Here is a 27,093-nt window from a genome sequence, read left to right on the forward strand (position 1 = left end):
CTACTGGATGTGTCATAACACCATCATTGATCCCGAACAGAAAGGTGCGACCTCAGAGCCGGCGCTGGTTCCCCCACCCTTTTCATGAATCGCGCGTAACTGGTCCAGATTAGCATAAGCACATGGTTTAAGTCTCCTCCCTAAGGGGGCTCAGAGCAAGCCCGGAAGAGGAGCGCCGAAATGTGCCCAGAACGAGCTTCGGAGGCAGAAATTTCAATGCCAGGATTCCCCCCATTTCGCAGTGCTTATGAAAACGCCCGAACTTCCGATCATGGCCTTACATTAGGTGCTAATTTGCTAGATGAGCCACTGCAAGGAAAAAGAGGATAACGACCACAAGATGGGCCAAGACGCCCAACGCTCCGAGCACGTATCTTATGCTGTTATTTCAGGCATTATGCCGTCTTGATATTTATGTCATGTCAACCTGGATACTTTGAACAGCAACCAGCACAACTAGACAGGCGAAGGACAGGCACAGTGACGTGAGGAAGCCCAGCCAGTTAGCAGTTGACTCAACACTAATCTAGTCAATTAACCTCCAACCTACAGAACTATGCTCATCTAAAAGGCAAATCCAGCTTTGCAGTGCTCCTCACAGCCCATGGAGAGCACTGGCTTGAAGACCCATCCAACCTGAGCACCTTGGGTGACGAATTTAAATATGTAACTCGTCAATCGGGCTCAAGCACTCGCTGGGAGTCGCTCAGGTCATGTGACACGGCTGGCCAAGCGGGCTCTAGGTCCTAAATGAATGCAGTGACAGTGATTAAAAATGTGGATTAAAAGGTACAAGCTGATTTTTTATCCCTGAGACAGAGCAGCTGATGGTGGCATTCAGGGTGAGCTATAGGCTTAAGGGCCTTCCTGTCCAAAACACAGAGGCTGTTAATGAGGTAACAAGCCAAATGTCCAGTAGGGCGGCGCTGACAGTAACTCGTCACGGCCTGCTCCGGGGACCTCGACCGGCTAAGGCTACTTTCAGAAAACCCAAAACCTTGTGCCGGGAATTCCACGCCAAGGGTATGTCACTTTGGGTCAAGGGTCGATAAATCTGTAAACATACACGTGAGCGCTGAATATCTGAACACACGGCAATGGTGTCAGATGCACCAGGCGTTTCACAGAGCCACAAAGAGCGTCTCACAGAGTCAAGGGAGGAGATACGAGATACAGGCCTACAAATCCGCAGACTCACACCAATTCACTTGGTTACCCTGATGGTAAAGCAGGTTTGAGAGGTCGAAAGTAAAAGGGGGCAGGACTTACCGGCGTTCATCAGGGGGTTGTTATCGCGGTCATTCAAGGTCCCGTGCGGCGACTCGCACACCAGCGTGCACTGTAAGAAGAGGGACACGTTGCAGGGTCAAACACGCAGGAAAAGGAGCGTTTCCTGAGGCAACACACGTCTTTAAAATGCGTCACGTATAACATACAAATGCGGGGTCCTGAAACCAGCTCTGGATCAGAAAGCTGCACGCAGTTTCTCGGATTCCTCGTCTCTGAGGTTCACCAGTGAGCTTCTGACGGCTTCAGCTAATTTGCCCCGTTTTCGGGAAATGCCGCATTCCGCCAGAACTCCGGGTGGAAATACAGCAGCACGGATAATGCTGCTAATTAGCTAATAAATTACACCAATTAGACCGGCAGGAAGAGAGGCGGCGTTCGACACGGGCCTGGGGGATTCCAGTTTTGACACCGATGCAACGATTTCTGGAGTTCTGGTCTCCAAACGCAACACCGACAAGGTCCAAACCCGTCATCCGCTCAGCACGACCCAGCCGAGATCCTCCCATGACCTCATATTAACTAGTGACCTCAACAGATCTCACAGTTAGTGGCTTTTTTTTTTTTTATCTGGGGGCACAACCTGCTGAGGCTTTACTGACCACAGTGGACCAATAGAATGCAGACACTTGATCACATGACTTCCGAGGTGAATACTAACGTATCATTACCCCTCCCTGACCTTCACCCAATCACATTCAATCAAGCCAGAGCAACAACTGTCTTTCCCTCATATGAAAGGGCCTGAAACGCCAGTCAGAAACAATCTACGTCTCCTTACTGTAAAACGGGCATCCTGAACATGCATGGGAATCGTTCATGTCAGAACACAGCAGCACTTTTTGGGATTGCGTTCAATTTACAAAAAGCATTTCATTAAAGCTTGTTTTAATTTGGATATAAAGGCACGCCGGGATGTGAAAATGATGCTGCAAGTTTGAAAAGCCCTGTCACACACAGACACACACCCAGACCAAGACACACACACACACACACACACACACAGGTCTCAGTAAGCCAGCAAGGAGGCGAGACCAAGGAGAAACATCAGCCTCTTTTCACAGAACTTGTCTCCCAGCTCTGTTAATCAGCGTGGAGCGACGCGTAACTTATCGCTAGAGAGCAGGCATGCCCCCCCCCCGCCAGGCCCCCGCTGCCGTTACAGAGAGCAGGGCCTGAGCAAAGGCAGCCGTCAAACAGCAGCAGTAAATTAGGCAAGCGGCAGCAGAAACAGACCTGGACCCATAGACCCGGACTCGAGGGTGGGGGGAGCATATCCAATGAGCTCACACGCTCCCACCGCTTTGATTTCGAGCACCCACCCACCCCCCCAATAACGGAAAACAGCGATGAGGTCTGCGACTCTGCTCCTGACGTCTTGAAAAGCCAGTGGGAGTCTCCATGTTGACCTGCCCTAATGGGTGACTGGGGGGCACCAGGCTGTGCCAAATTACCTGAGAGGTGGGGGGGGGGGGGGGACTCTTCGAAGAGCTTAGGGAACATAGTTCTAGGGGGGCAGGGTATGGGAAAACACACACAGTGGGAGAGAGAGAATGATAGAGGCTGAATGGGCCCTCACACACACACGCACACACACACACACACGCACACACACACACACACACGGGATCTGTAAAGATAAAAGATAACCCAAGGCTGATGAATCTCACCCCCCCCCCCCCCCCGGCTAACACTTAAAGCCTCATGGCATCTGGAGAAGGCAATAGCCCATAATTTAATCCTCCTGGCCGAGAGATGGCCGGCCCACCTTCTGTCCCGGCACATCCGCCGCGATGTGGTCCACCTCTCCGTCTTCAATCTCCCCCATCTTCAGACGGCTGACCACGACTGCCCCGACTGCGCTGGTACCATCGGAGGTCCTGGTGGGGGGGTGGGGGGGAGAGAGACAGCAGCTTTGTCAAGGCTCATCCCGAATCCCCTGGGACTACCGTTCCGGTACAGAGCAGCGTTCACACTAGCGCCACCTGATGGACGTGTATATGTCCGAGAGACCCACCCAGCCCCCTGATGATGTCCGAGGGTTAGGGCGGAGCTGGAAAACCCATGTTACCGATTCAGCCTTTTCAAACAAAGAAATAAGAGTCCCTCTGCACCAAGCCAACACTTTCAATTACGTCAATTGATCTTCTTTAAATGGCCTCTGTCCCTCTTCGACACGAAAATTAGGGAAGGTGATGGTGGGGGGGGGGGGGGAATGCAATTGACATAGCAGATGTCAGATTTCTATACCCCATTACATAAAAACTAAAGTTCCACGACTGTTCCGGTAGGTCTGTGTGTGCCCGAATACCCCAACCCACAGCTAACATTACAGAAGTAAGGGAAGCATGAGACCCTGCAGAGCATCCTGACGGGTAATTCCACAGACGTGCAAATCAGCTGGGTGGAGAACCTGTCCACGCTGCCAGGAGATGCATGTGCCGTGGCGATAAACTCCGGAGCTCCAGGACAGTCCGCGCCGTGCAGGACGGCCTTCCCCATTGCGGCTGGTGCTCAGAAGCCCCGACGGACCGCGTCCCTCCGACTAATCCGCTCGGCCCCTACATGACGACCAGTCACCCGAGGAGCTTCGTCAAAGCATGGAAAATCACAAGCACCAGACTGCTGGCTTGAATTCTGAATTATTCAAAGGAATCGGAAGCTCTTAATAAGGCACTCTGTGGTTATGAGAAGCGGCGAGCAAATCGGGTAGTCGATGCGAGCAGTGGTATAAAAATCCCACCAGCATGAGACAATCATACATCTAGGAAATCTGACTTGTCTAGAATTCAGCAATACAAAGTGACCACTGAGGAAGTTTTTTGAGGAGACACCTCAAGTTCAGCCAAGATGCTTCTTATTCATCTTTCCTTGCATTGCATTGGAAGCATCTCCTCATCTCTGTTGTAGGACCTCCGGCACAGCATCGACTGGGCAAGCAAGTCCATAACTCTGGGCCAAAGAGGCAACACTGAGGCGGCTGCCTTCGCAGGTGAAATGCAATTCTTGCCACAGGGTCGCGGCCAATACCCACTGACGCAAAATGGCACCTGGGTCCACACAAGAGGTCTCTATCGGAAGGGAGTGGATAAGTGTCTCCCACAGCACAGGCTCTCTCAAAGTCACAGGGGCGAGATGGGAAGTGTTAAGAAGGATTAAAGGTGGAGAAACAGTAATCGCACTCATGAATCTTCCCAGGTTGGTCTGCCGGAGACTGTGTAAAGTCATTGTCCAGCTGGTTCTCATCACTTTTTGAGTGTACTGTTATTTAATGAAAACATTAGGAAACTTAACACATAAAAAGAAAAGGTTAAGTGTTTCCATTACGGAGCGTTTCTCCCGGCAATAACACATGGAGGAAACGACAGTGCTTTAGCGGGAAATTGCCACTAGCTTGTTCTTCCTCCCATGCGAGCCGCTCAGGCAGCAAATTCAGGTGTCGCTCCAACATGGATAGTTCATTGTCAAGGCGACTTATAGATCCTCCGCGGAAATCGCCAGAGATGCACCGGGATGTTTACTGAAGCGCTTCTGGGCCTCGATTATTGTAACTCTCCACTGGCGCCGAAACTCATAGTCACCTCCATCTGAGCTGAGCTGAATTCTCAATGGGCAGAAGAACAAATAAACCTGGAAGTCCCGTTATATCGCCGAGCCGTTGTCTAGAGCCACCAGATGCCGATCGAGGATTCAAACACAATTCTCAGATGGCCTAAACCCTTATCCCTGGAAGTCAGACAAGTCAAATTAGACAAGGAATGAGGTGAGGCTCTTCTTCCAAGGTAGACGTCTAGCTTGTCTGTCAGGACACGGGGACACATTCCGCATTACAACCGGAGAGGCTGATTAAGCCGTACTTTGACAGTAGGGCTTGTATTCCTGTCCTACATCTAATCTGGACAGAGGTAAGAATAGCCCAGAAGAAAAATGTCACGACACAGATGTCCATAAACACATATATTAGCGACCTCTAATCCTTGCAGGCGGCTAGCCTTTCAGCATTGGGTCTCATGAACTGGTCATCAAGCTCTGTCAGAAACAAGGCTGACTGAGTTCTGGAAGCGCTCCGACCGGGCTGCTCGACCCAGACCTGAAGGCATGCGAGACGTTCATTAGCGACAGTTGGCCAGACGAAATTGGCTCTGGACGCTTTGGTCTGTAGTCCATTATCCACAAATAATGAGGAAGAGGCCGATAGCACAGACACAGACATGCTTGAACGAGTGATTCATCGCTCATTGTCCTGCAAACCCTTTGTGCCCATTAACTGTCCTTCGCTGTCCGTGACGTTACCATCAGAAACGCTACTATTTAATGCATTAATTTCCTGCTGAGAATTATTTGTATTGAATGTAAGGTTCAGACAGCAAGACACAGGCTCAGCTGGCCAATTTCATTACTTTTTAACACACTACAGAGCCTTTCGGTTAACCAAAATCTAACTGTAACAAAAATATTCTTTCAGACAGAACATGTTAAATTGTTTCTCAGATATCCTCAAGAGGGAAGTGCGGCTGTTAATTTAATGTACGATGAAATGATTACAGCAATAAAGCTGGAACCACTTTTTTCCATATTTAGATGATAAATGATGATAAATTTCGATGCTTCAATTCGCCGCAGTGCATAGAAGCGTGACCTTGCTGGGATACCAAAAATCACTGCCTAAGGTTATGGCAGTGTCCGTTTCTTTTCCAGAAGGCTTCCAAGAAAACAGGGAATCGAGGCACCACTCAAAGGCAAACGGTGGGGGGGGGACTCACAAGAGAGTGACATGGGGAGTCAATGTGAGTTATGGTGCATCTATCGCAGTTCCAGATAAAAACAGTCCGTTATCGAGTCTCTATCCTGTCCCCAGAAACCAAATCTTTCAGAAAGCTCAGCCTGGGCGCCGCAGTTCAAAAGAGGGCACTAAAAAATGTAATAAATCAACAGATTTGGCAAAACAAAAGTATAATTACTGAACAGCTACGATATGACTGCCAGAATTCATTTAGCTGCTGAGTGGAGAAAGAGCCCTTTTTAAACAAAGCACAAAATGACCCTGAAAACAGGGGAAACAGGAGAATCACTCTTCTTTCGGCAGATGGAGTTCAAGCTGTAAATCCTCTTTAAAGAAACCTGTTATTTTGAATGGGAGGGTGAAAACTGCAGTCAGTACATCAAAAAAAAAATTAGATAGCTGCAGCTGATCTAATACCATTGGCTGAACTACAGAAGCAACCAATACGATCGTGGGAATTTCTGCATCGATGTTTTATCTGATGTGATTCGATCTTTATCATAATAAACAAACATGCTGAAACAATGCATTTAACATTGTCAAGCCCCAATAGTTTAACCACTCAGTGACATTTATATATATATAAAAAAGAACGTGAACATTTAGTATAATGACATTTGGAAGAGAGACAGTCGGGTGTTCTCATCAATTAAGATATAATACATATATATACAGACACACACACACACACATATATACACACACACTCTCATACTAAATTTTTGTCATCTGCTCTTCAGAAGGGTGAGAACAGAACAGAATTCTGTGTTCTGTGTCAAGTGCTATGTAGCTGGAGAACAAAAAGATTCCTGAGGACTACAGAAGGAGAGCTGCTATAGAACATAAGACTGGGAAGGATGATAAAAGGATTTCTGAAGACTTGGGCCACCATCATGCAAGAGCATCACTACCCTCCTCTGGCTGGGAACCCTATGAAGATCAGTGGAAAGAGCATGCAATTAATGCCCCAAACAAGCGACAAAGAACCCTGGAGTAACAGCTAATGATCTACATGCATCTCTCACACTTGATAACATCTAGGTTAGTGCATCTACCATAAGAAAAAAAAACTAAACAAGTGTGGTTTTCATAATCACTGCTTTCCAAAAGAACATTGCCATCCAGCTGAAGACCACCAGGTCTTTCACAGCATCTCTGGACAGATGCGACAAACGTTGAGCTTTTGCGTAAATGTGCTCATGCCCGACTTCAAGAAAGAAAACACTGCGAACAGTGCAACCTCATCCCAACTGTGAAGCAGGGTGGAGGAAGCGTGATGTCTGGTGTTGCTTTGCTGCCTCCGGGCCTGGATGGCCAACGGTCACTGACGGACTGATGAATTCCAATTTGTATCAGAAACATCTACAGCCGAATGTCAAGGTGTCAGCATGCGATCTACAATTCAGAAGAGGCTCGATCGTACAGCGTGGCAGCGATCCTGGACACGGGAGTGAAACGACAACAAACCGAAGAAATTCCATATTTTAGAACGGCCAATCAGTCCTGACACAGAAACGCTGCGGCGTGATCTGAAGCAGGCCGTTCAAGCAAGACATCCCACAAATTTACATGAACTGACATAGTTTTGCATAGAGGATTGGCCAGAGATACCTCTTAACCCTTATCAGAAAGTGTTTTTTGAGGTTATGGCTAATAAAAATAGGATCAACACTAAATATAATGATTCATATATCGTTTGCATCAATGATCCCAATTGTTTGCACTATTTGTCCAATAAAGATAAAGCAATGCAAAATTTCATCATTTAAGATATATATTTATAGTTAAGATTAGATGAAGATCAGATGACATTTTAGGAGCCATTCGTGCAGAAATCCAGATAACTCCTTTACTCACAACTGTGTATAAGCCAAGTCAACACAGTTCCAGACCGAAAGCAAATGCACAAACACCATCGTGCATCCTACAGCTTTGTCTTGCACATTAACAGTTTCATTTCCTCGACTGAAATAGCTCCAGATGACACACACGCATAAAGAAATGAAATATTAAACATCCAAATCAACATCATCAGCTGTTTGCCCGTAAAACTTCTTATGTTATAGGGTGTAATTCTGTGAAGCTCAGGCTGGTTTTTCAACTTATTTACACACGGGACAACACAGACAAGACAGAGGTAAACTGTGGAAATGCAATGTTAGCAAGGAATGCGCAGCACAGAAACCGTGGATTGGGGGAAACGTCATTCCAGGAATTTAAACAACGCCCACCCTCAAAGGTATTCCCAAGGATCAGGCAATCATTAAGGATACACAACTCACAACTGCAAGGTGACAAGCACAAGGTCGATCCAATCAATGACCCTTTGGTGCAAACCCTCAACCGGGTCACTTAGACCGGATCAGAACGCCGGCAACTGAAAGAGATGCGAATCCTACAAGCCGAAAAAGCCGTCTGTTGAGTATGCGCCGTTTGTGTCTATGTGCTTGGACCTGTCCAGCGTCGAGATGATCAGCCTGCCGTGGGCAGCGCATAAAAAGAGAAGTAAACACAAAGCTTTCAGCTGACTGATCTGTGGTACGCACCCAGTGAAACACAGAACCAGCCCTCCCCAATGATGTCATCACTCAAGCTGAACGGGTTGCATGACACGGAACTCTATCTTACTTCGAAATGTACTACATGTCTCTGCTGAACAACCAAACAGAGGAAGACTAAGGAATCTGAGAGACAGAGCGAAGATAAAATTCTAGGCACACTTCTGGCATTAAAGTTCAGCTAGCCTAAGTCACAATAAGCAAGCCACCGGTCACACTGTTCTGAGGAGCTGCACAGGCTTTTGGTCTGGGCTGCAACTATAGCTGCATCATCTGTAGCAAGACCCTAACCCTCCCCCGCACTGCCAGTAGTAAAGAAATGAGGGCGTCTTGTGATATCAACTTGCGATTTTCACTGTGAGAACGTTCAAGCACCTACATGTCAGAAAAGACTCAAAAACGTCATAAACAAACTGCCAGAGCTACAAGTTACAAGGCAGTACAGTCAAGGAAACGAAACTATGTGCTCAGAATAACCTATTCTTTAATAACTTAATAGCAGACCGCATTTTCAAGATCACATTACTTAATTTTAACGTGTTGAGCACAGCCTGTTTATTAGAATATTAAACCACTGGCTAATACAGGTAAATGCAAACTGCAGGAAAATCAAATAAGATGTGTTTATAAGTATGCCAGGTGAGCCGACCATACTTGTCTGGTTAATTCGGCTAATTTCGCCTTTGTTACCTGACTGGCGTCTCTCTCGAGTTCAGCTAAGTCAAAGCGCAACCCCTGATTTTTAGGTTCATTACTAAGCTTCAGGCGATCAGACGAACAGCCCACGGCAGCCCGAAAATGTCAGTCTTAGAGGGATTCAGAGAACTGCCGTCACATTCTTTTTAGACTTAGTTTGATAACAGGTTTAAAAATAATTATATAAGCGGACTGCAATAATTAAAAGGAATCAGGGACATTCGACTTTGCAGTACACGATCGTCAAAAGGTAACAAATAGAGATGACATCGATGTCTTAAAAGGAGTAGATGAACTTTTAAGTTATGAAAGGTAATAACTGAACAGCTAAAATATAGTAGGAGAAAACGTGGCGTTGGGATGCAGGAGGATGCGACAGCGGTCTTTTAAACACCGGTCCACGGGATTAAATTGAATTAATAACGGGGTAAACAAGCGGGTCCAGTGAACAGTAAGAGAAAAAATAATACTAATCGAGCAAACGAAAGTAGCAGCTAAACGCGATGGGTTTATAAAGCGGCGGGCTGGCGGGATCGGGCTGGTCTGAGCGGTGATCGTGGATGCAGGGAAGTTGCTTTATTCATGAATGATACATTTCGCAATGCGTGTAACACTAAATGTATATTGGTGACGGGCGACAAACACCAGCCACTCGGCCCCAGAAGCGGAATCTAAACGGCGGATCCGACCACGTACGGGGCGCCTTTATACACGACTCCAGAAACCGAGCATTATAGCACGACGCGAGCTGAACTAGCGGTGAAAACGCGACAGGCGCTCGGCTGTACCTCCCCGCTCCGCGCCGGCGGCTCCGGATCAGCCTCCGCAGGCTCTTCGGGCGAACGGCGCCGCGAACTCCGGCGCTCGGCCGGCGGCAGCTGGAGCTGAAGCGGCGCCCGGAAATGCGCCCCAAGCCGCGGTTGCGCTCCGGCTGTCTACCGTGAGAAACTCAGCCAGTGCAAAGTGCAAAGGCGTAAATACGCCTTGGGGGACTTTATCAAACTTCTTTTTTTAGGCTGTCGATCACCTCTTGTCGTTGCGGGTATTTCCAAAGCCCTCTCACTGCACCTGTAACAGTAGAGCCCACGTACGATGGCTACTCCGCCGTGGTAGATATACTGTATTTTAAGGTATTTATCTACCCCACCCCTGTGCCAGACCAGCCGTAGGTGTGCAAGGCATTGAATAACCCACAATCTCCATGACCGTCTGCGCTGAATTTGACAACCACGCCAAAAAAACCTTTTTTTTTTTGTTTTTCGTTTTTAAAAGCATGCAGCATCTAATGAAGTTCTTATGGCCGACATCCACGGTGTGAAGCCGTATACACACATGCTGCACTCCACAGCGTGGTGCTCGCTGTCCTCACACCAGACTGATTCCCATTTAATTTACCGGCACAAAGTCTCTGCTTGGAAGTTAAAGTAAATACACGGGGGGAGAGGGGGGGCTGCGTTTGTTCTTCTGGATCATTCTGAGAACAACTTAACCTCGGATTCGGGGCAATTTAAAAACATCACAGCCGCAAAAAGAACTCCACCGAAGCGAATAGAGCCGTGGACCATGGTGATGTGGCATTCAGCCAGCTCGGAAAGGAATACTGACTGTTAAAATGGCACGCATCTCAGAGGTGGCTGTTAAAAGGACTGCAGCGTTTCCCCCCACCCCACGCCTCTATCACCAGGGTCCTACATAACGATCGGCCAAGGTGCGACTGACCGTCCGCGTCGCAGCCACCTCTGTTACCGTTTTCAGGCATCTGACGAATATGGTGCAAAAGTGACTACATAAACAAATTAGAGCCAGCCCAGTGAAACGCGAGACAGCCTCTTCTGTACAGTGTCTATGGGGATTAAGGCGCGTGCGGCACAGAGGATTATACAAAACAGTCTCCAACTTCAGGATTTTAGGGCTATCCACGCTGGGTAATTAAGGAAGTGCTTCAGCACTGTTTGGTCTCTGCATCAGGCTTAAAGATATTAAGTAAGTCTAAGACTTAGGGTAGGTAATTATTTTCACAGTTATTTTGTATGTTACCCATAGGGTCATTGCTCTGGCTTAGGGAAAGAGGATTAAATGGTGAAATAAAACGGCAAAATATTTTGAAATTGCACAGCTTATATGCATTACCAACAAAATATTTTTAAATTGCGCAGCTTATATGCATTACCAGAAAAAGCTCTATATTTAGTGTGTGTTTCTGTCTGTTTATGTCGTTTCTTTAAATCGGCCTACTGACCACAACACGCCCTTTTGGTCATGTTTCATATCGGAAGCCTTGACTGGGTTTTCCTGTCAACGGCGATGGTCTTAGGGGCTGATTTCCTCTGTATCTGAGCGTCTCGCGACACCAGTCAGAGAATAACTTGAAGCTGGAGTTACATCAATTTGCTCCTGAAACAAGGTTACTGTCTTTGTCTCGCCTGGTGCAGAACCCACCCCCCCAAAATACGTCTCTGGTAATATGACTTCTGAAGATGAGCATCCACTGATATTTTTCTATTTCAGTCTCCATATCTAGTCCTAATTGATCGGAGAGTTAACGGTTAACAGCGGCACAGAGATAATTAACATGGGTTGGGTGATCGCCGTCAGACAGCGCCGCCCTATTGAGCACACTGAGCACCTGCGGACTGGTTCTCCCCCACGCACGTCTGTCTCGCCGTATGCAGCCACCACAGCCACCACACTAAGGAAATGCAGTAAATCAAAAAAAAGTTTGCAAACGTCAAGCAATCTGTCAGCTTCCCATTGATTTACAGATAAGAGCAAAGCCATTTAAATAGCAAACGGGTTTGTTGATTAACGAGCGAGTGGCGGACAGCGGCGATACCCGACGTGGCGGACTGGGTGGTGTGGATTCTCGTCGCTGGCCGTTCTCTGCCTTTCCTTGAATCTTTGCCGCCTTAAACGGTGGCAAAACAAAAACAAACAAAAACCAGGTCAAAGGGTAAGAGCAGCAGTTGCTGAGTAAGAACAGTATTGGGGAATGTATACCGGAAGAGAGGAAAACACGACCTTTGACTTCTGCATGCATAGTGTCTGTGCTGGTGCAATGTGACACGACGGGCTGATTCCTTGGCTTCCTTGTTACCGTTCCACCGATATTTGCCAGTGCCCTTTCGTGTCGTCCGTGTCCTTCGACTCAGACGAACACGCGCGCTTCTGAGCGGGCAGTCAGAGGGCAGCTGCGTGTCCCTCTGCGAATGGCGACAAGACCCAAAGACCCACAGCCTGGGGTCCCTCGTAAAGAAAGTCTGCACCTTGGGAGTAAGGTGTCATTAGTAGTGATTCTAAGATTTTTTTTAAGGTGGTGGGGGGCATAAGAGGAGCCAAAATTCATAAAGAGGGGGCCAACCTCATTATTAACGAATGATATGTTTTGAATCTTTGATTGACAGGGGAGGGCCACTCCAGGGGCCAATCAGCTTTCAGCCAGTGCCCCTGTGACTCCACCCCTCTATACTCCCCTGGGTTTCATGTGTCACAGGACTGAGTGGAAAATGATGACACGTCTAATCTGAAACCACCCGTATTTCTTTTTCAGGCTCCAAAGCCTCCCACTAGTAGAGCCTGTTTTGGTGCAGTCAGAACTATACCAGCCGACGCTGACCCCGCCCCCGTCATCCAGCGGCACCAAGGCGCTCCATCACCCAGAACGTTCTGCAGATGTTCTGCCCTGCTGATTGCTACGGCGGAAACGTACGCACATCCGAACGGTGACATAAGGAATATAGCTTTGTTCAATGTCCCGTTTCTATGACAAATGTGACACAGTGCGGCACAGCGGCGGGAGTGACGGACGGGTAGCGGCAAGGTCGAGCCCGCGCTGTGGAACGGTAATGAGATGTAAAGCAGCTATGCGAGGATCCGGAAATCGCCGCGCAGCTCGGTGGAGAGGTGGAACACATGCGCTGGAGAACGATGCTAAGCCTAGACCTGATTAGCCCCGTGTTTAGCCGTCTGAGCGGCATGGGGCAACGCTAACATGTTAGCCGGGCTCTTTCTAAAACCCACTCCATGGTCTGTCCCCATCAGGACCCCGGGCCGTCTGTCCATTTGCCAGTTCGGCCTTGCTTATTATATTCCCTGAGCTCCATTCTGCTGGCTGCGCTTTAAGAGCCAGGATCTGCCCTGGGGCTGCGTCCCCATCCTACTGTCACTGCTCCAGGGCTCAAAGGAGAAAAACACTCATCTCTATTAACACAGACGTGTGACCGAGCTTTGATTTGTTTTTTGTTTTTTTTCTCTTTTCCCTTTTTTGTCGGGCGGAGAATGACGTGCTCCGTGCTGCGAGGTAGCCCCCCCCCCCGGTGCGTCTCCTTTAACGATCGCCCCGACTCCACCGCGGCTAAAAATAAAAGCGGGCCGTCTGGAAGCGGTGACATAACGCCGCGAAACAGAGGAGACGCTTCTCGCGAAGGGGGCCCGTATAGTAACCGCCGCGGCACCGTAAGGCCAACGACGATGGAATAGTCTCGGCACGGTGGCTGCCCACCTGCGATCGATTCAGTCTTTCAGGAGATGCTGTGCCGCACAACCGTTTCCAGGGAAACGGTCTGGCCCAGGTCACTAACAAGAAGGACAGCTAACATTTGACTCCTTAATTACCGGAGGGCGCCCGGCTTTCTCTCGGTGCTGGATTACTTCCCGTATGTCTGGGAAAATGAGCTGCGGCTTATTGCCGTTTAAATTTTTCAGGTGGGTGCTCAGGTAGTGACGGGCCATTTAAATTATCCGGAATGTAAATCCCCAGAAACAAGCGGAACTAAAGCACACAGCAGGCACCCTTTCTCCACCCCCGTCCGTTTAAAAAGAACGCTCCCAGTATGTCCTCCCAGCCATGCAGCTCACTTAGTCAGGGCGACTGGGATCCAAACCCGCTGGCGTATCACGGACGGCAGCCAGCGGACGGGCCTTTCCTGCTCATGGTTTGTTTCCGTGAGGTTTGTGAAAAGTGGAGGTGAGTGTTTGTTTTATGGGGGGGGGGGGCTTTTCTTCCAAGCTTTAGAGGCACACAGGGACCAGGATATACTACAAACCCAGCGTCCAAGTAAAGAAGTAACAAAGTAAAAAGTGATCTGCACCTTTGACAAAAGCCTGTGTTACTTTCTGCAATTGGGCCACAGAATATGGATGTAGAACAAGGCTGTCATATTGTTCGCTCTCTCTCCCTCTCTCCCCCTCTCTCTCTCTCTCTCTCTGCAGTCCATCATCCTTTGCCAACTCTCCTGATACCTGCCATCCTCAGCCCACATACATATTCATACCAGGCTGAGGACAGACACACACATGCCCCGTTTATACATAAACAAGGCGAAGATTACGTGGAATCAGGGAAAGCGAGGAAATCGGAAATGGGGGCGCTGGCGGGGGATCCACTCGATCCGGAGAAAAGCGGGAAGCGAGTGGTTCGACGGCAAAACGACCTTTAAAGAAATCTTCCTCTTCTCCTAAAAGCGTGGAGTTGGCACCACCACTGGCTACCCTCAAAAAAAATATAATCTAACCATCTTCTATACCTGCTTGTCCTACTCGGGGTCGCGGGGGTCCGGAGCCTATCCTGGAGGCTATGGGCACGAGGCAGGGAACAACCCAGGGTGGGGCCCCAACCTATTGCACGGCTCACTCACACACCTGAAGAAAACCTCACGACAACATGGAGAGAAACAAAGAAACTCCAAAGTCATAGAGCTGGGGGTAGAGGCTTGTGGGAGTTTTACACAAAGGACACGTGCTTACAGGACATCAATCTTTTCTAGCATCACTGGGTGATTACTGGGGTGGCACAGTGGTTTGCTCCGTTGCCTCACTCCCCTGGAACCAGGATTTCACTCTCCCCTGCTCATGGGAGTTTTACTTACACAAAAAACATTCCGAGGGCAGAATGAAAAATGACAGATAACCAGATTGTAGAGGAGGTGAGTCCAAGCAACTAGTGGAGCCAGGACCAAGACATCTGATTGGCTTGTCCTATCTCCTCGAGTTGCTTGGACCCACCTCTTCTACAATCTGATTGGTTATCTCTCTGAACGAGTCAGTTTTCCTTCTTCTCCTAGAACATTTTTTGTTTAAGTAAAACTCCCATGAGCGGATGAGAGTCAAACCCTGGTTCCAGGGGTATGAGGCAAACCACAGTGCCACGCCAATATCCACCCAGCGATGCTAAAAAAGAATGATTAATACATATCCTGTAAGCACAGGTGCTGTGTCTTTTGTGGCATGTGGTGTGATGCTGCCTGACAGTTTTTAACACCCCCCACCCCCGCATCCTGGTAACGCCACTGTCCCTACTCATGCCCCCACCACCCCATCCCCCATGTATGAAAGTCTTGGCCTGGCCAGTACATTTGTTCCAGTACTGGCACTGACTTTCTCATACACACAAGGTGGATTCGCCTCACTATATGAATTAATTCTCAAATCGACAGAAAAACAACAAACGTCTACAGGAGAGAAAGACAACATCCTCTGTAATAAAAAGCAGAGTTGCCTTAGAGGGCCTCCTGCCCTCCCAAATTTGTGAGGGCAAGCTATGTCTCGCTAGGAGCTAGCGGAACTGCGCAGGGAGGGTCATGTGCGTTTGTTTACGCCCCACAAGGTGAAGCCGCATGACTCTTGCCCCCCTGTCAATCACCGCAGAGATAATTACCACAATGGGGGGGCTGGCATTGCCTCTCAGAAATCAGAGAGGCCTCAGCCCCCAAAGGAGAGAAATGAAGTGAAAAATGAGAAAGGGCAAAAAACACCCATGACCCCTGAAATCTAACACTTAGACACTCTTAGACACACGCAGAATCTGTAAGCAACTGCAACAAGGTGAGATTTGCGTGTCACTTTGCAAACATGTTTACCACAAGCTCACCCACCCCCAAAAAGTGCCCCATGCCCCACATCGAGGATCCTCTATAGCAGTGTTTCTCAACCCAGTCTTTGGGGACCCCCAGACAGTCCACGTTTTTGCTCCTTCCCAGCTCCCAGAGAACAATGTGCACTGTCTGGTAGGGAGCTGGGAACAGAGGTGGGTAGTTCAAGTCCAGAAAGTAAAAATCCAGACCAAGATTTTGTTTCAACCAACCACTTGAGTATAAAGAGTCTGTCACAGAGTACTGAGCTGGCTGGTTGAAACAAAATCTTGGGCTGGATTTTTACTTTCTGGACCTGAACTATCCGCCTAAGGGAGCAAAAATATGGAGCAGCTGGGGTTCCCCAAGGACCAGTTTGGGAAACTGGGCTCTACCTGCTGTCTTCAAGAGAGCACCCCCCACCCCAGTGACAGATGCCTTGGCAGCCAGCGGCCATCCTGCTTTTACTGGGGCTGGATGACCGTCCTCGCCCGGGAAAGCCTCCTGCAATATGTTCTGGTTGCCCACCTTTGACCCCCCCCCCCAGCACCCCATGAGCTAGCCCCACCTGTCCTTTGGCACCCAGTAATTAGACCATGGCATCTATGACAGGAAATGATGGTATATTCAGGTTTTGTAAGACCACTGAAACCCACAAGAGGCATGTGGCCGTGATGTGTATCACCCCTCAACCCACACAGTGCCACAGTGGGAGCCCTCTGTTGGGCTGAAACAGTTACTACACTTTGAGGGCCCAAAATGACGTTCTGTGTGGGACCCCAGTAAGAACAAACTGGCCCCGGTGACACATTGTCTCAAGTAATTGTGCCTGGATTCAAATACAAATATTTTACATGCAGAGGAACTTTTTGTAGGTTTAAATGATGAACAATTCACAGCAGGTCTTGGGCCGTCTGCATTCTCAAAGAGACACAATTAGGGGAGAGGGGCACACAGAAAAGTCCACAGTTGAGACGAGACGAAGATCAGACAGAGTCTTACCTCAGGCTAATGGTTAATTGCTGTTCCTTCGACTTCAACAAGTCCCCCACGGAGAACGTGGCGTAGCCCAGAATATTCCTCTGCGAACGAGAAAAAAAAAAAATGTTTTAGCAGGCCGCATTAGCCCAGCGAGCGACGTGGCACTCGGATAAAGTCCATCTTAAACAGCAATTTTCCATGGAAAAACAACTTTGGCAGGAAAGGACGACCCAAAGACAAAGAATTTCCTTTGAAAATTTCCAGTACTGCACCTTTCCCCGGGAACAGATAACAAAAAAGCTTTCTGTGTGTGTGTATGTGTATTGCCTCTGTGCGACAGACAGGTAATCAAAGTTGTCAGAGATGAGCGAGGAGCTTAATTTAGGTAAATAATGATTATGCGGTCAGTGCGGGAGTTTCCTGGGTGATGTCGTCATGGAGACGAGGCCCAGAGTAGGCCTGATAGTGTTTGGCCGGCCTTCTACCAATTCTGGCCCAGGAGCACTTATTATCCAAAGTCATGATGTCCACCGTGAGGAAACTCCCTGGGATGGCTTGGGACGGCACAATGGGGCACGAGTACAAGCCCCGCCCCTTTTCACGGCTCCCAGAGACGCTGGGCAGGCCTCTTCCTCTGGACTTCACCTCGACCAACTACCTCGCACCCAAGGAGGGTAGCTATTTTTAAAAAGGCAGTCCACTTTTATTTATTTTATTTTTTTTAAAGACGAACCACGCTGAACTTCCTGAGCTTAACTTGCTTTATTCCACGGACGTGGCGTGACAGAAGGCGACGGAGACGACGTGTGTCTGCGGGCCGACCCTGTGGGAGAGTCACGCCGCTGTAAGTGGGTCATAGCTGCAGAACTGAAAGGGCCATCCATTATGCCTTAAGATGGCCATTCCTGTGTGGCCCCCCTGCTCTGCGGATCGGCGCAGGAGGCCCAGATCAGCGGCGTGTCGCACCCTAATTTTACCTCAGAAGCAGGAAAGCTAAACTGAGCCATCCTGTGACGCGTGGCTCAGCTGCCGTGTCGCTGGTTTCGCTATGACACTCTCACCGGCACCTCTGTGGATGTACGGTTCTCTCATATGGGATGTGGGGTTTTTTTTATTTCCCCCGACACCAAACCTTTGTCTTTTTATGCTCCCTTACTCCCCTTACTGGGGGGGGGGGGGGTGTGCAGGCGGCTGGGTAACGAACTCGCACACCACTAGAGCTGGGGAGGGCAACAGGAAGTTCAGCGCAGGCCAGGCAGGGCTGAGGGGCTTCATATACCCTCAAATAGAAGCTTCACATCCTCTTGAACATAGGAGATAATGTGAGATGCGGTATCAGAAGGACGACCCGGCTGTGGAGTGAAACGGCTTTCAAGTGGTTTAGTAGCTCAAACGAAGCAAAGGTCTCCTGTTCCATTAACAGGGGTACAAGACTCCCTTCACCTACTGCCACCTGCCTCCACCTTCAAGCTGAAGCTGAATGGAACCTGAACATTGACAACTGATCTCTTTAAACTGAGTCATGTTGAAAAAGACTAATATTTTGGAAAAAACCACAACATACTCCACACCACCAAGGTTGTGGGTTTGAGTCTGGATGTGCTCCCTGCGTACAGATCTCCTCGGTGCCCTCCAGTCGTTGACGTATGCGGTGAGGGTAAGTGGTGGCTCTAAATGTCCTGTAGCGTATGCATATGCCCTGTGAGGACGGGCGAGCATCCCATCCAAAGGGTTCTCCTGCCCTTCAGGTCCCTCGTCACCTGGACCAGCGTATGCAGATGGAGGTTTTCTATGACCATGTGTTTTGTTTTGGCTGTTAGCATCCACCAGTCGCTCATTTAACAGACCGGACGCGCACTAAAGCCACCACACTAAAAAGAAGTTTCGACAAACCTTTAATTACATCCACATTATGGATGCTCCTCAGCATGGGCAAACAGCTGCGGACTGCCATCCAGTCGGGGAAGCGCAATTTTCCAGCCCGCCAGCAAAGTCTGACATTACACAGCATGACCGCTTGTCAAGGTCAAAGGTCACAGGCTGGGGGTAAGGAGAGGCCCAAACAGGGTGGCTTCTGCACACCTGCCAGGGGTCACCAACACTTCCCCCCCCCCCCTCCCAGGGAAGGCAGGCAGGCATGCCAAGTCAGTCCCCAGGCCCCCACCCCATAAAGTCGACCCCCACTCTTTCTGCAAAGAGACAAACCTGTTGTAGCCCGACGGGACACTTAATTTTTCTGAACTTCCTGTCCAGGAAGTGACAGCTGCCCAAATGGCCCAATGCAGTTTTCCAGACATACTCTCCCAGTCACACGGACAGCAGGGAAAACACGGCACCTTTGTGGCACGGACTACATCCCTAATCCAGCCTCGAAAAGAACTTGTAGGGGCAGAACCTAAAGTCACCCCCAGGTTGCAGCCGTTGCCAGCGATGCTGCGCATGAGCCGGGGGGGGGGGGGGGAGCGGGCAGCGGAGGCGCCTGGGAGATGGCAGTGTAGATCAAAGAGGCAGGGCCTCGACACGGCGAAGGGGAACGTGCGACACGCCGCTCCTTGTCGACATCAAGGGCACCGACCGCCGGCGGCGCCTCCCTCCGCCACTGTCTCAGGCTCCCCGGTTAAAAGAAACTTTTGATCTGTGCTCTTTCTCAGCGGTTCTGCCCCCCCCCACCCCGAGTTGTCATCGCACTCATTTCCTCCTTCGCTTGCAAGCGGAGAGCGTGGCTGCTGAGCAAACTGTTTAGCTCTAGGGGGGAGGGACAGACTCTCCCCAGTTTTACACTAACCCCCCCCATCCCCACCCCCCCAGCGCACCTGTGACGATGGACACACGCGCACACACACGCACAAGCCATGCGGCGACGAGCTCATGGATGGCAAATACTCACCCCGGTTAAGGTGCGTGCCCTCCCCCCCCGTCCCCAGTGCCACCACCCTGGTGCGTCGAGAGTGACAGCAGGGTAAGAGGTGCCCCAGCGTGACCTAGTGACGGGTGGGCGTCGCCGCGTCTCGGAGGGGCATGTCCTCCTGGCTTGCTGACGCGGTGGCGGCGCACGCGGACCGCCAGAGCCCGAGAAGCGTGTGCAGTGCGCTTTAAGCAAGTGAGCGGGTGGGAGGGAGAGAGAGAGAGAGAGAGAGAGGAGAAGCTGCGAGAGAGAGAGCGAGCGAGAGAGTCACACCTCCAGTCTGTGGGCCATGACTCAGAAGCCTGACGGGGGGAAAATCCCTCATTACAGCCCCATGAACGGGGGGGAAGAGGCAGGGCGGGGCACCAGCCTGTCCGATGCGGTTCCATCTACAATGTTGCGACTCAGATCGCAGGATCCCCTACTGTGTTCCGATGTTGACCGGGTCACGTCCCGCCTCTGAGGCACAGTTTACGGGTTCAGGTGCTGGGGAAAACTCTGGAAGAGTGGAATCTCCAGACTGGGAAACCGGGAGACACACCAGTGTTTTCTGGGTGATGTTTTACGAATTAACGCAGCCAGCAGATTTATTTTCCTGCACCGTGTTTGTTTTCTCCGGCAGACGCGGTTCATTGGCTGGTCCATGGGGGCCGTGTGGGGGGGGGGGGGGGGGTGTTCTGCTGCACTCTGAGATCAGCTGAAAATGAAGGGCCTGGCAGCAGGCGGCCTCTCAAGCATGTGCTCCCAGAAAACCATGTGACCCGGAGATTCAGGAAGGATGCTCACAGATGCACGCTAACACTTCAAGGCTGCAGCCGCTCACCCAAAGCATGTTTAAATTCAAATGTTAAAAAAAACAGAATCTGCAGTGCTGTTTTGGCAGGACTCCTGTGCTGTGCCACATCTCCTATGTCCTCTGTCCCTGTGCTGTCCTATGTCACCTGTGTCTCCTGTCCCTGAGCTGTCCCATGTCACCTGTGTCTCCTGTCCCTGAGCTGTCCCATGTCACCTGTGTCTCCTGTCCCTGAGCTGTCCCATGTCTCCTGTGTCTCCTGTCCCTGTGCTGTCCCATGTCTCCTGTGTCTCCTGTCCCTGTGCTGTCCCATGTCTCCTGTGTCTCCTGTCCCTGAGCTGTCCCATGTCACCTGTGTCTCCTGCCCCTGTGCTGTCCCATGTCACCTGTGTCTCCTGTCCCTGTGCTGTCCTATGTCACCTGTGTCTCCTGCCCCTGTGCTGTCCCATGTCACCTGTGTCCCCTGTCCCTGTGCTGTCCCATGTCTCCTGTGTCTCCTGTCCCTGAGCTGTCCCATGTCACCTGTGTCTCCTGCCCCTGTGCTGTCCCATGTCACCTGTGTCTCCTGTCCCTGTGCTGTCCCATGTCACCTGTGTCTCCTGCCCCTGTGCTGTCCTATGTCACCTGTGTCCCCTGTCCCTGAGCTGTCCCATGTCTCCTGTGTCTCCTGTCCCTGAGCTGTCCCATGTCACCTGTGTCTCCTGTCCCTATGCTGTCCCATGTCTCCTGTGTCTCCTGTCCCTGAGCTGTCCCATGTCACCTGTGTCTCCTGCCCCTGTGCTGTCCCATGTCACCTGTGTCTCCTGTCCCTGTGCTGTCCTATGTCACCTGTGTCTCCTGCCCCTGTGCTGTCCTATGTCACCTGTGTCTCCTGTCCCTGTGCTGTCCTATGTCACCTGTGTCTCCTGTCCCTGAGCTGTCCCATGTCTCCTGTGTCTCCTGTCCCTGAGCTGTCCCATGTCACCTGTGTCTCCTGCCCCTGTGCTGTCCCATGTCACCTGTGTCTCCTGTCCCTGTGCTGTCCTATGTCACCTGTGTCTCCTGCCCCTGTGCTGTGCTATGTCACCTGTGTCTCCTGTGAATTATGTGGTAATGAAAGGCGCTGTGTTAAAGATGCCTTCTGGCACCATCTTTCTTAACTTCTTCATCGGGAAATGACAGCCACCGTCTCATAGCCGGTTGTATGTACATTTAGGGAGCGGTGTGTTATTTTTGGTCAGACGCATAAAGAGCAAAGTAGACGGAAGCCATGCCTGCAAGGTATGGGCCGACCGTAAATCAAGATTCCCATAACATTGCCATAACGGTCCGATTCATGCCGAGATTAGCCCCAACCCTGCGCAAATTCCATCCTCGCCAAGGTGAAAGTCCCGTGAGTAACACCTCCAGAGTTGTAGCTAACAGTTCCCGTACTTCTGAACCACACAGCAGGGTTATTCAACTCACGGTCCTCGAGGTCCGAGCACTGCTGGTTTTCCAACCTTCCTTTACCTATCAGTCAAGTGTGAAGCCTCTGACCAATCAGAATCAGTAATTATTAAAGAACTACCTGGGTCACCTGTGTCTCCTGTCCCTGTGCTGTCCTATGTCACCTGTGTCCCCTGTCCCTGAGCTGTCCCATGTCTCCTGTGTCTCCTGTCCCTGAGCTGTCCCATGTCACCTGTGTCTCCTGTCCCTGTGCTGTCCCATGTCTCCTGTGTCTCCTGTCCCTGAGCTGTCCCATGTCACCTGTGTCTCCTGTCCCTGTGCTGTCCCATGTCTCCTGTGTCTCCTGTCCCTGAGCTGTCCCATGTCACCTGTGTCTCCTGTCCCTGTGCTGTCCCATGTCTCCTGTGTCTCCTGCCCCTGTGCTGTCCCATGTCACCTGTGTCTCCTGTCCCTGAGCTGTCCCACATTTTCTGCATCTCCTCTCCTTGAGTTATTCAGCATCTCCTGTCCTTGGGATGTCACCTATGTCTAAACTGTCCCATATCTCCTCCTCAAGCCCCAGCCCATTCGCCAACAAACAGAGGGGAACCCCATTGGTCCCAAGCAGGAAATGTCCTAAAGTATGAACAGTGGACAGGCTGCCGCTAAGCATTATGGGTCAGTTGCATAATGCCGCTGAGATTGCACCGCAGCAGAGAGTGGAGCCAGGTCATTTCTCAGGTGTGGAGAGCTCTTAGCCTCAGTGCACGGTGCTGCAGAAACTGCAGGGATGGGGGTAATTTATTTCCCCATGTTTCTGGTCCAACCCCAAATGTATCCTTAACATATACTGAATAAAAAAAACATCATAATTATATGGAAATACTGATGTCCCCCAAATGAGCTTTAAGGAGCAGAAAGATTAATCACAGCAAATGTGAACAAATTAATGTGTTTGTTGCCAGGAAAAGAAACATCAAAGTTGTGTTACAGCTTCCATTCGGAATATGAGATGTTAGAGATTATGATTGATTATGCATTTTGAATGTATTTAACCCCTGGTGTGTTCACAAGAAGCTTTAAAGTTGAAACAGCATCCCCTTTTATAGACTACTAAAAACAATAATAGTAATCTGCTTTCAGCATAATAAAATCAATCAGAAGTAAAGAATAAAACGAAAAAACACATGACCTGCAATGTGCAAATGAGATGCGAAGTGAAATATAGTCAACTTTGCCTTGGGTGGCATGTACTGGATACTGTATGGCAGGCTTCTTCAACTCTGGACCTCGGTTCCAAATCCAGGCCGTGTTTTCAGTTCTCCCAGGTAGTTCTTTAATAATTACTGATTCTGATTGGTCAGAGGCTTGACACTTGACTGATAGGTAAAGGAAGGTTGGAAAACCAGCAGTGCTCGGACCTCGAGGACCGTGAGTTGAATAACCCTGCTGTGTGGTTCAGAAGTACGGGAACTGTTAGCTACAACTCTGGAGGCGTTACTCACGGGACTTTCACCTTGGCGAGGATGGAATCTCGGCATGAATCGGACCGTTATGGCAATGTTATGGGAATCTTGATTTGCGGTCGGCCCATACCTTGCAGGCATGGCTTCCGTCTACTTTGCTCTTTATGCGTCTGACCAAAAATAACACACCGCTCCCTAAATGTACATACAACCGGCTATGAGACGGTGGCTGTCATTTCCCGATGAAGAAGTTAAGAAAGATGGTGCCAGAAGGCATCTTTAACACAGCGCCTTTAATTACCACATAATTCTCCACGACGTAATCGCCAGTGATGAAGTTTAAATTCGTATACTGCAAGGTTTGGAGGGAGGGCACCGTGGTAACGCCGAACTACGCGGAGCCCTGAAGCGACCTCCTGAATGATCTGGTGACCTTCCAGGAGATACCGTCCAGGTCACTGACAGAAGGCCAGAACGATGGATAGTTAAATCCGAGAGGAGCAGGGCGACGTAACAGTCCGCTGCATACGTACTGTTATGGAAGAACACGCTCGGACACATTGCAAGGCCGCTGGTGACGGCAGGCAAGCATTCCAGAGCAAGTCGACACAGGCCCCAGAGCAATGGCACCGACTAGCTTATTACCTCCACGGCAGACCTGTTGCCACGGAAACAGCAGCACCCCATAGATCCTCCCCGTCGTCGGTCCGGGCTGACAGGAACGCACGCTGCAGGGTGAGGAGAAGGTACATCGGCCCGGATTTCTCTGTACTCTCCCAGGAGGCGTTTCCGGCCAAAGGAGGCTCAAGGTGAGACGGAAACTTGCCAAGCAGCTGCTAGCTTATGTCCGCATCTGGAGGGTGTGGCTCTGAATGCCTCCGGTCCATGCATTCAAAGGGCTCCTTTCCAGATGGTTGCGTGTCGAGCTTTTCACACGTTAACAGAGAACTGCTAGACCTGGGCCCCCAGCACTGCGGAAAGAGGTACTAGCAACTCGGGCTGGACAGCATCCTGAGAACCTTGGCGCTCAACCCAGAGGAAGGCTCGAACTGCACGTCAGGGGAATATATGGGCTCCGGAATAGCGGGTCACATGACCGAACGGTAGAATGTCATTGGCTTAAAAAAAGTCTAAAGGGTTAGATGTTAAGACAGGCTGTTATCAGCTGATATCACTGGCATAGAGGAACAGCACCAACCACTGTGATACTTCCTCTTCCTCAAAAATAGTGGCCGCTTTTTGCATTGCTAAAAAGAAATTAACACGTCAAATAAGTCAAAGAGAGGCAAATAGCACATTGCAAACATACGTGCTGTGGGGGAGCTGACTTGGCTTAAACGCAGCTGGGCTGAGCTTCCAGTGAAGGGCCAGATGGAAATGTAAGCAGGTTGGAAGCAGGAGCTGCAGAACATCTTCCAACAGAGCAAGAACCTAATAAGACAATTCAATTCAATTACCATTTTTATCCCTTGTCTTCCAAAAGGCAGGTAAATTCATTTTAAAAAAGGCCTAGTCATTGTAAATCCCAGTACATTTACAGTAACAGAACTTGCAGTGATGGTTATAATAAAAGGAACGTTTTTACTAACATTCAGGAACTCACAGCTACCGGCTTTATAACACAACCAGCTGTTTCCCCTGGAAATCTGAGCCCCCGTGACGAACTTTTAGCAGTTCTCTCTGCTAGGGTCCTCATCCCATCTCAGTGCCGGACCTGCCCGGTCGCCCCTGTCACCTTTTCCGGGAGTTGTGTCGATGACGGTCTGGAGCACGCGAAAGCCGGTGGGAAATTTTCCGACACCCCTCCCTCGGGGACGGATCGACCCCATCTCCAGAGACGGTCGGCACGGGTCTCGCCAAAGCACGGCTCCTATAGCACGGCTGGCATTTTCCGCCCTGCTATATTTGCTCGTGGGAACCAAGAATCTCCGCTTTCTCCGGCCCCAAAAGGCAAGGAAAATTACAGAGCAGCTTGAGGATGGGTGCAGCAGGAGGAGGGTCTACAGGGAAGGCCTCAAGCCCAAGCGGCAGCGGCGGCGTATGTGGGATGCTAATGAACCCGACTTTATTTCCCTTCGTGGGAAGCATGGATGTAAAATGTGGAGGGAAAAAGGCAGTAAGAGACTCCAGCATCGAGCTGATAGTTAGCATCAGAAGGTCTTTGACGCGTTCCATCTTATCTGGGAGGGTGTCAGGCTGCATTAGCAGTATATCCTCAGAGGAACATCAAGACCTCAGAAGGTCCACGTTCAGAGGAAATCAAAATGACAAGCCGAATGTTACTTCCAATAAGGTCCAGATGAGAAATGTCACCCGATGCCACAGTGCGCACCAGTGCAAGTGGGAGGATACCGGGTCTTAAAAAAAATCTGTAATTTTATGCTCCACACTGGGTTTTTCCATACCATAAATCCCCACACAGAAGCAAAAATATACATGCTGTTTATGTAACACCTTATGTAAAAATGGGTCGAGCTTTTCATTTTTATATATATGTGTATATTTTATTTATATATTTTTTACTTGTATACTTTTTGCATCTGATGCTTAGAAATGCTCAGCAGAAAAGGGGAACGTGGAGGTGGGGCTGCATTATCGGACTGACGATCTACACAAACACACTGAGGAACAAAGACTGTCAGCATTTCTACCATCAAATCAAAAACACGCTTGGCTCTGTCTTACGCAAGAATCCCCGGCGCCCCTTGTTTCTTTAAAACGTCGCTTTCGGTTTATGGTTCCCGCACTGCCTGCTGCGCAAATGAAGCCTCACTGGGCGGCTCGCGCCGGCCCGCACGGCAGTCACATTCAGGCGTGGCGTCGCCCTAATCTGCCACATTAGCTGGCAGATCTCGAAATCGGTTTTGTTGACCTTGAGGGAGGGGACGCCTTGACGGAAATATTACACACCGTGATATTAGTCACTCAGGGTGAACAAAGTGTTTTTTCATTAATGCTTCTGAGCTTTTGGACATGACGTTTTGCTTGGGTACTTGTTCAATTCTTCACCATTAGCTGTAATATTCAGGCTTTATTGTTATTGTGTTACACACACAAAAAACACAAAGACTATGTTAGTTTCTTCCAAAGTCCATAAAAGTATGAAGCAAATTATATATAACTAGGTATGTGATGGTAACTCTTTACTTGAGAGGGCACAAATAATGTAGTATTAAGCTATTACTTGTGTATTAATTGACCACAAACTAAATCTTAGTTACATATTGATCTCATGTTTGTTAATCGTTAATGAATCGTGACGCATCTTTTATCTCGAAATAGTAGTAACTGAGTCAATACTAAGTATTTGTGCCCCATCAAATGATGTGTTACCCAAAAGCACTTAGGCAGTCAAAGACAATGGTATAAGCT

The 27,093-nt window shown here is 49.6% G+C and overlaps 1 protein-coding gene across 11 annotated transcripts in view; it reads right to left on the bottom strand.

The window, feature by feature from the left end:
• The window catches only part of inpp4b (inositol polyphosphate-4-phosphatase type II B), a 150,207-nt gene that overhangs the window by 36,302 nt on the left and 86,812 nt on the right, over positions 1-27,093 (bottom strand). For 5 of the 11 annotated variants that reach the window (XM_023799244.2, XM_072707703.1, XM_072707704.1 and 2 more), the window contains 3 exons: positions 17,172-17,251; positions 3,056-3,167; positions 1,270-1,339 (listed from right to left, as the gene is read on the bottom strand). In XM_023799244.2, the coding sequence (XP_023655012.1) occupies positions 1,270-1,339; positions 3,056-3,167; positions 17,172-17,251 (262 nt within the window). Of the gene's footprint in view, positions 1-1,269; positions 1,340-3,055; positions 3,168-8,352; positions 8,602-10,112; positions 10,332-10,351; positions 10,837-11,043; positions 11,065-17,171; positions 17,252-20,037; positions 20,224-24,366; positions 24,450-24,547; positions 25,121-27,093 lie in introns of those variants that run through there. The other 6 variants (XM_072707705.1, XM_072707708.1, XM_072707707.1 and 3 more) reach the window with 6 other exon arrangements.

The sequence above is a fragment of the Paramormyrops kingsleyae genome, chromosome 25 (genome assembly GCF_048594095.1).
Source record: "Paramormyrops kingsleyae isolate MSU_618 chromosome 25, PKINGS_0.4, whole genome shotgun sequence".
NCBI lineage: Eukaryota > Metazoa > Chordata > Actinopteri > Osteoglossiformes > Mormyridae > Paramormyrops > Paramormyrops kingsleyae.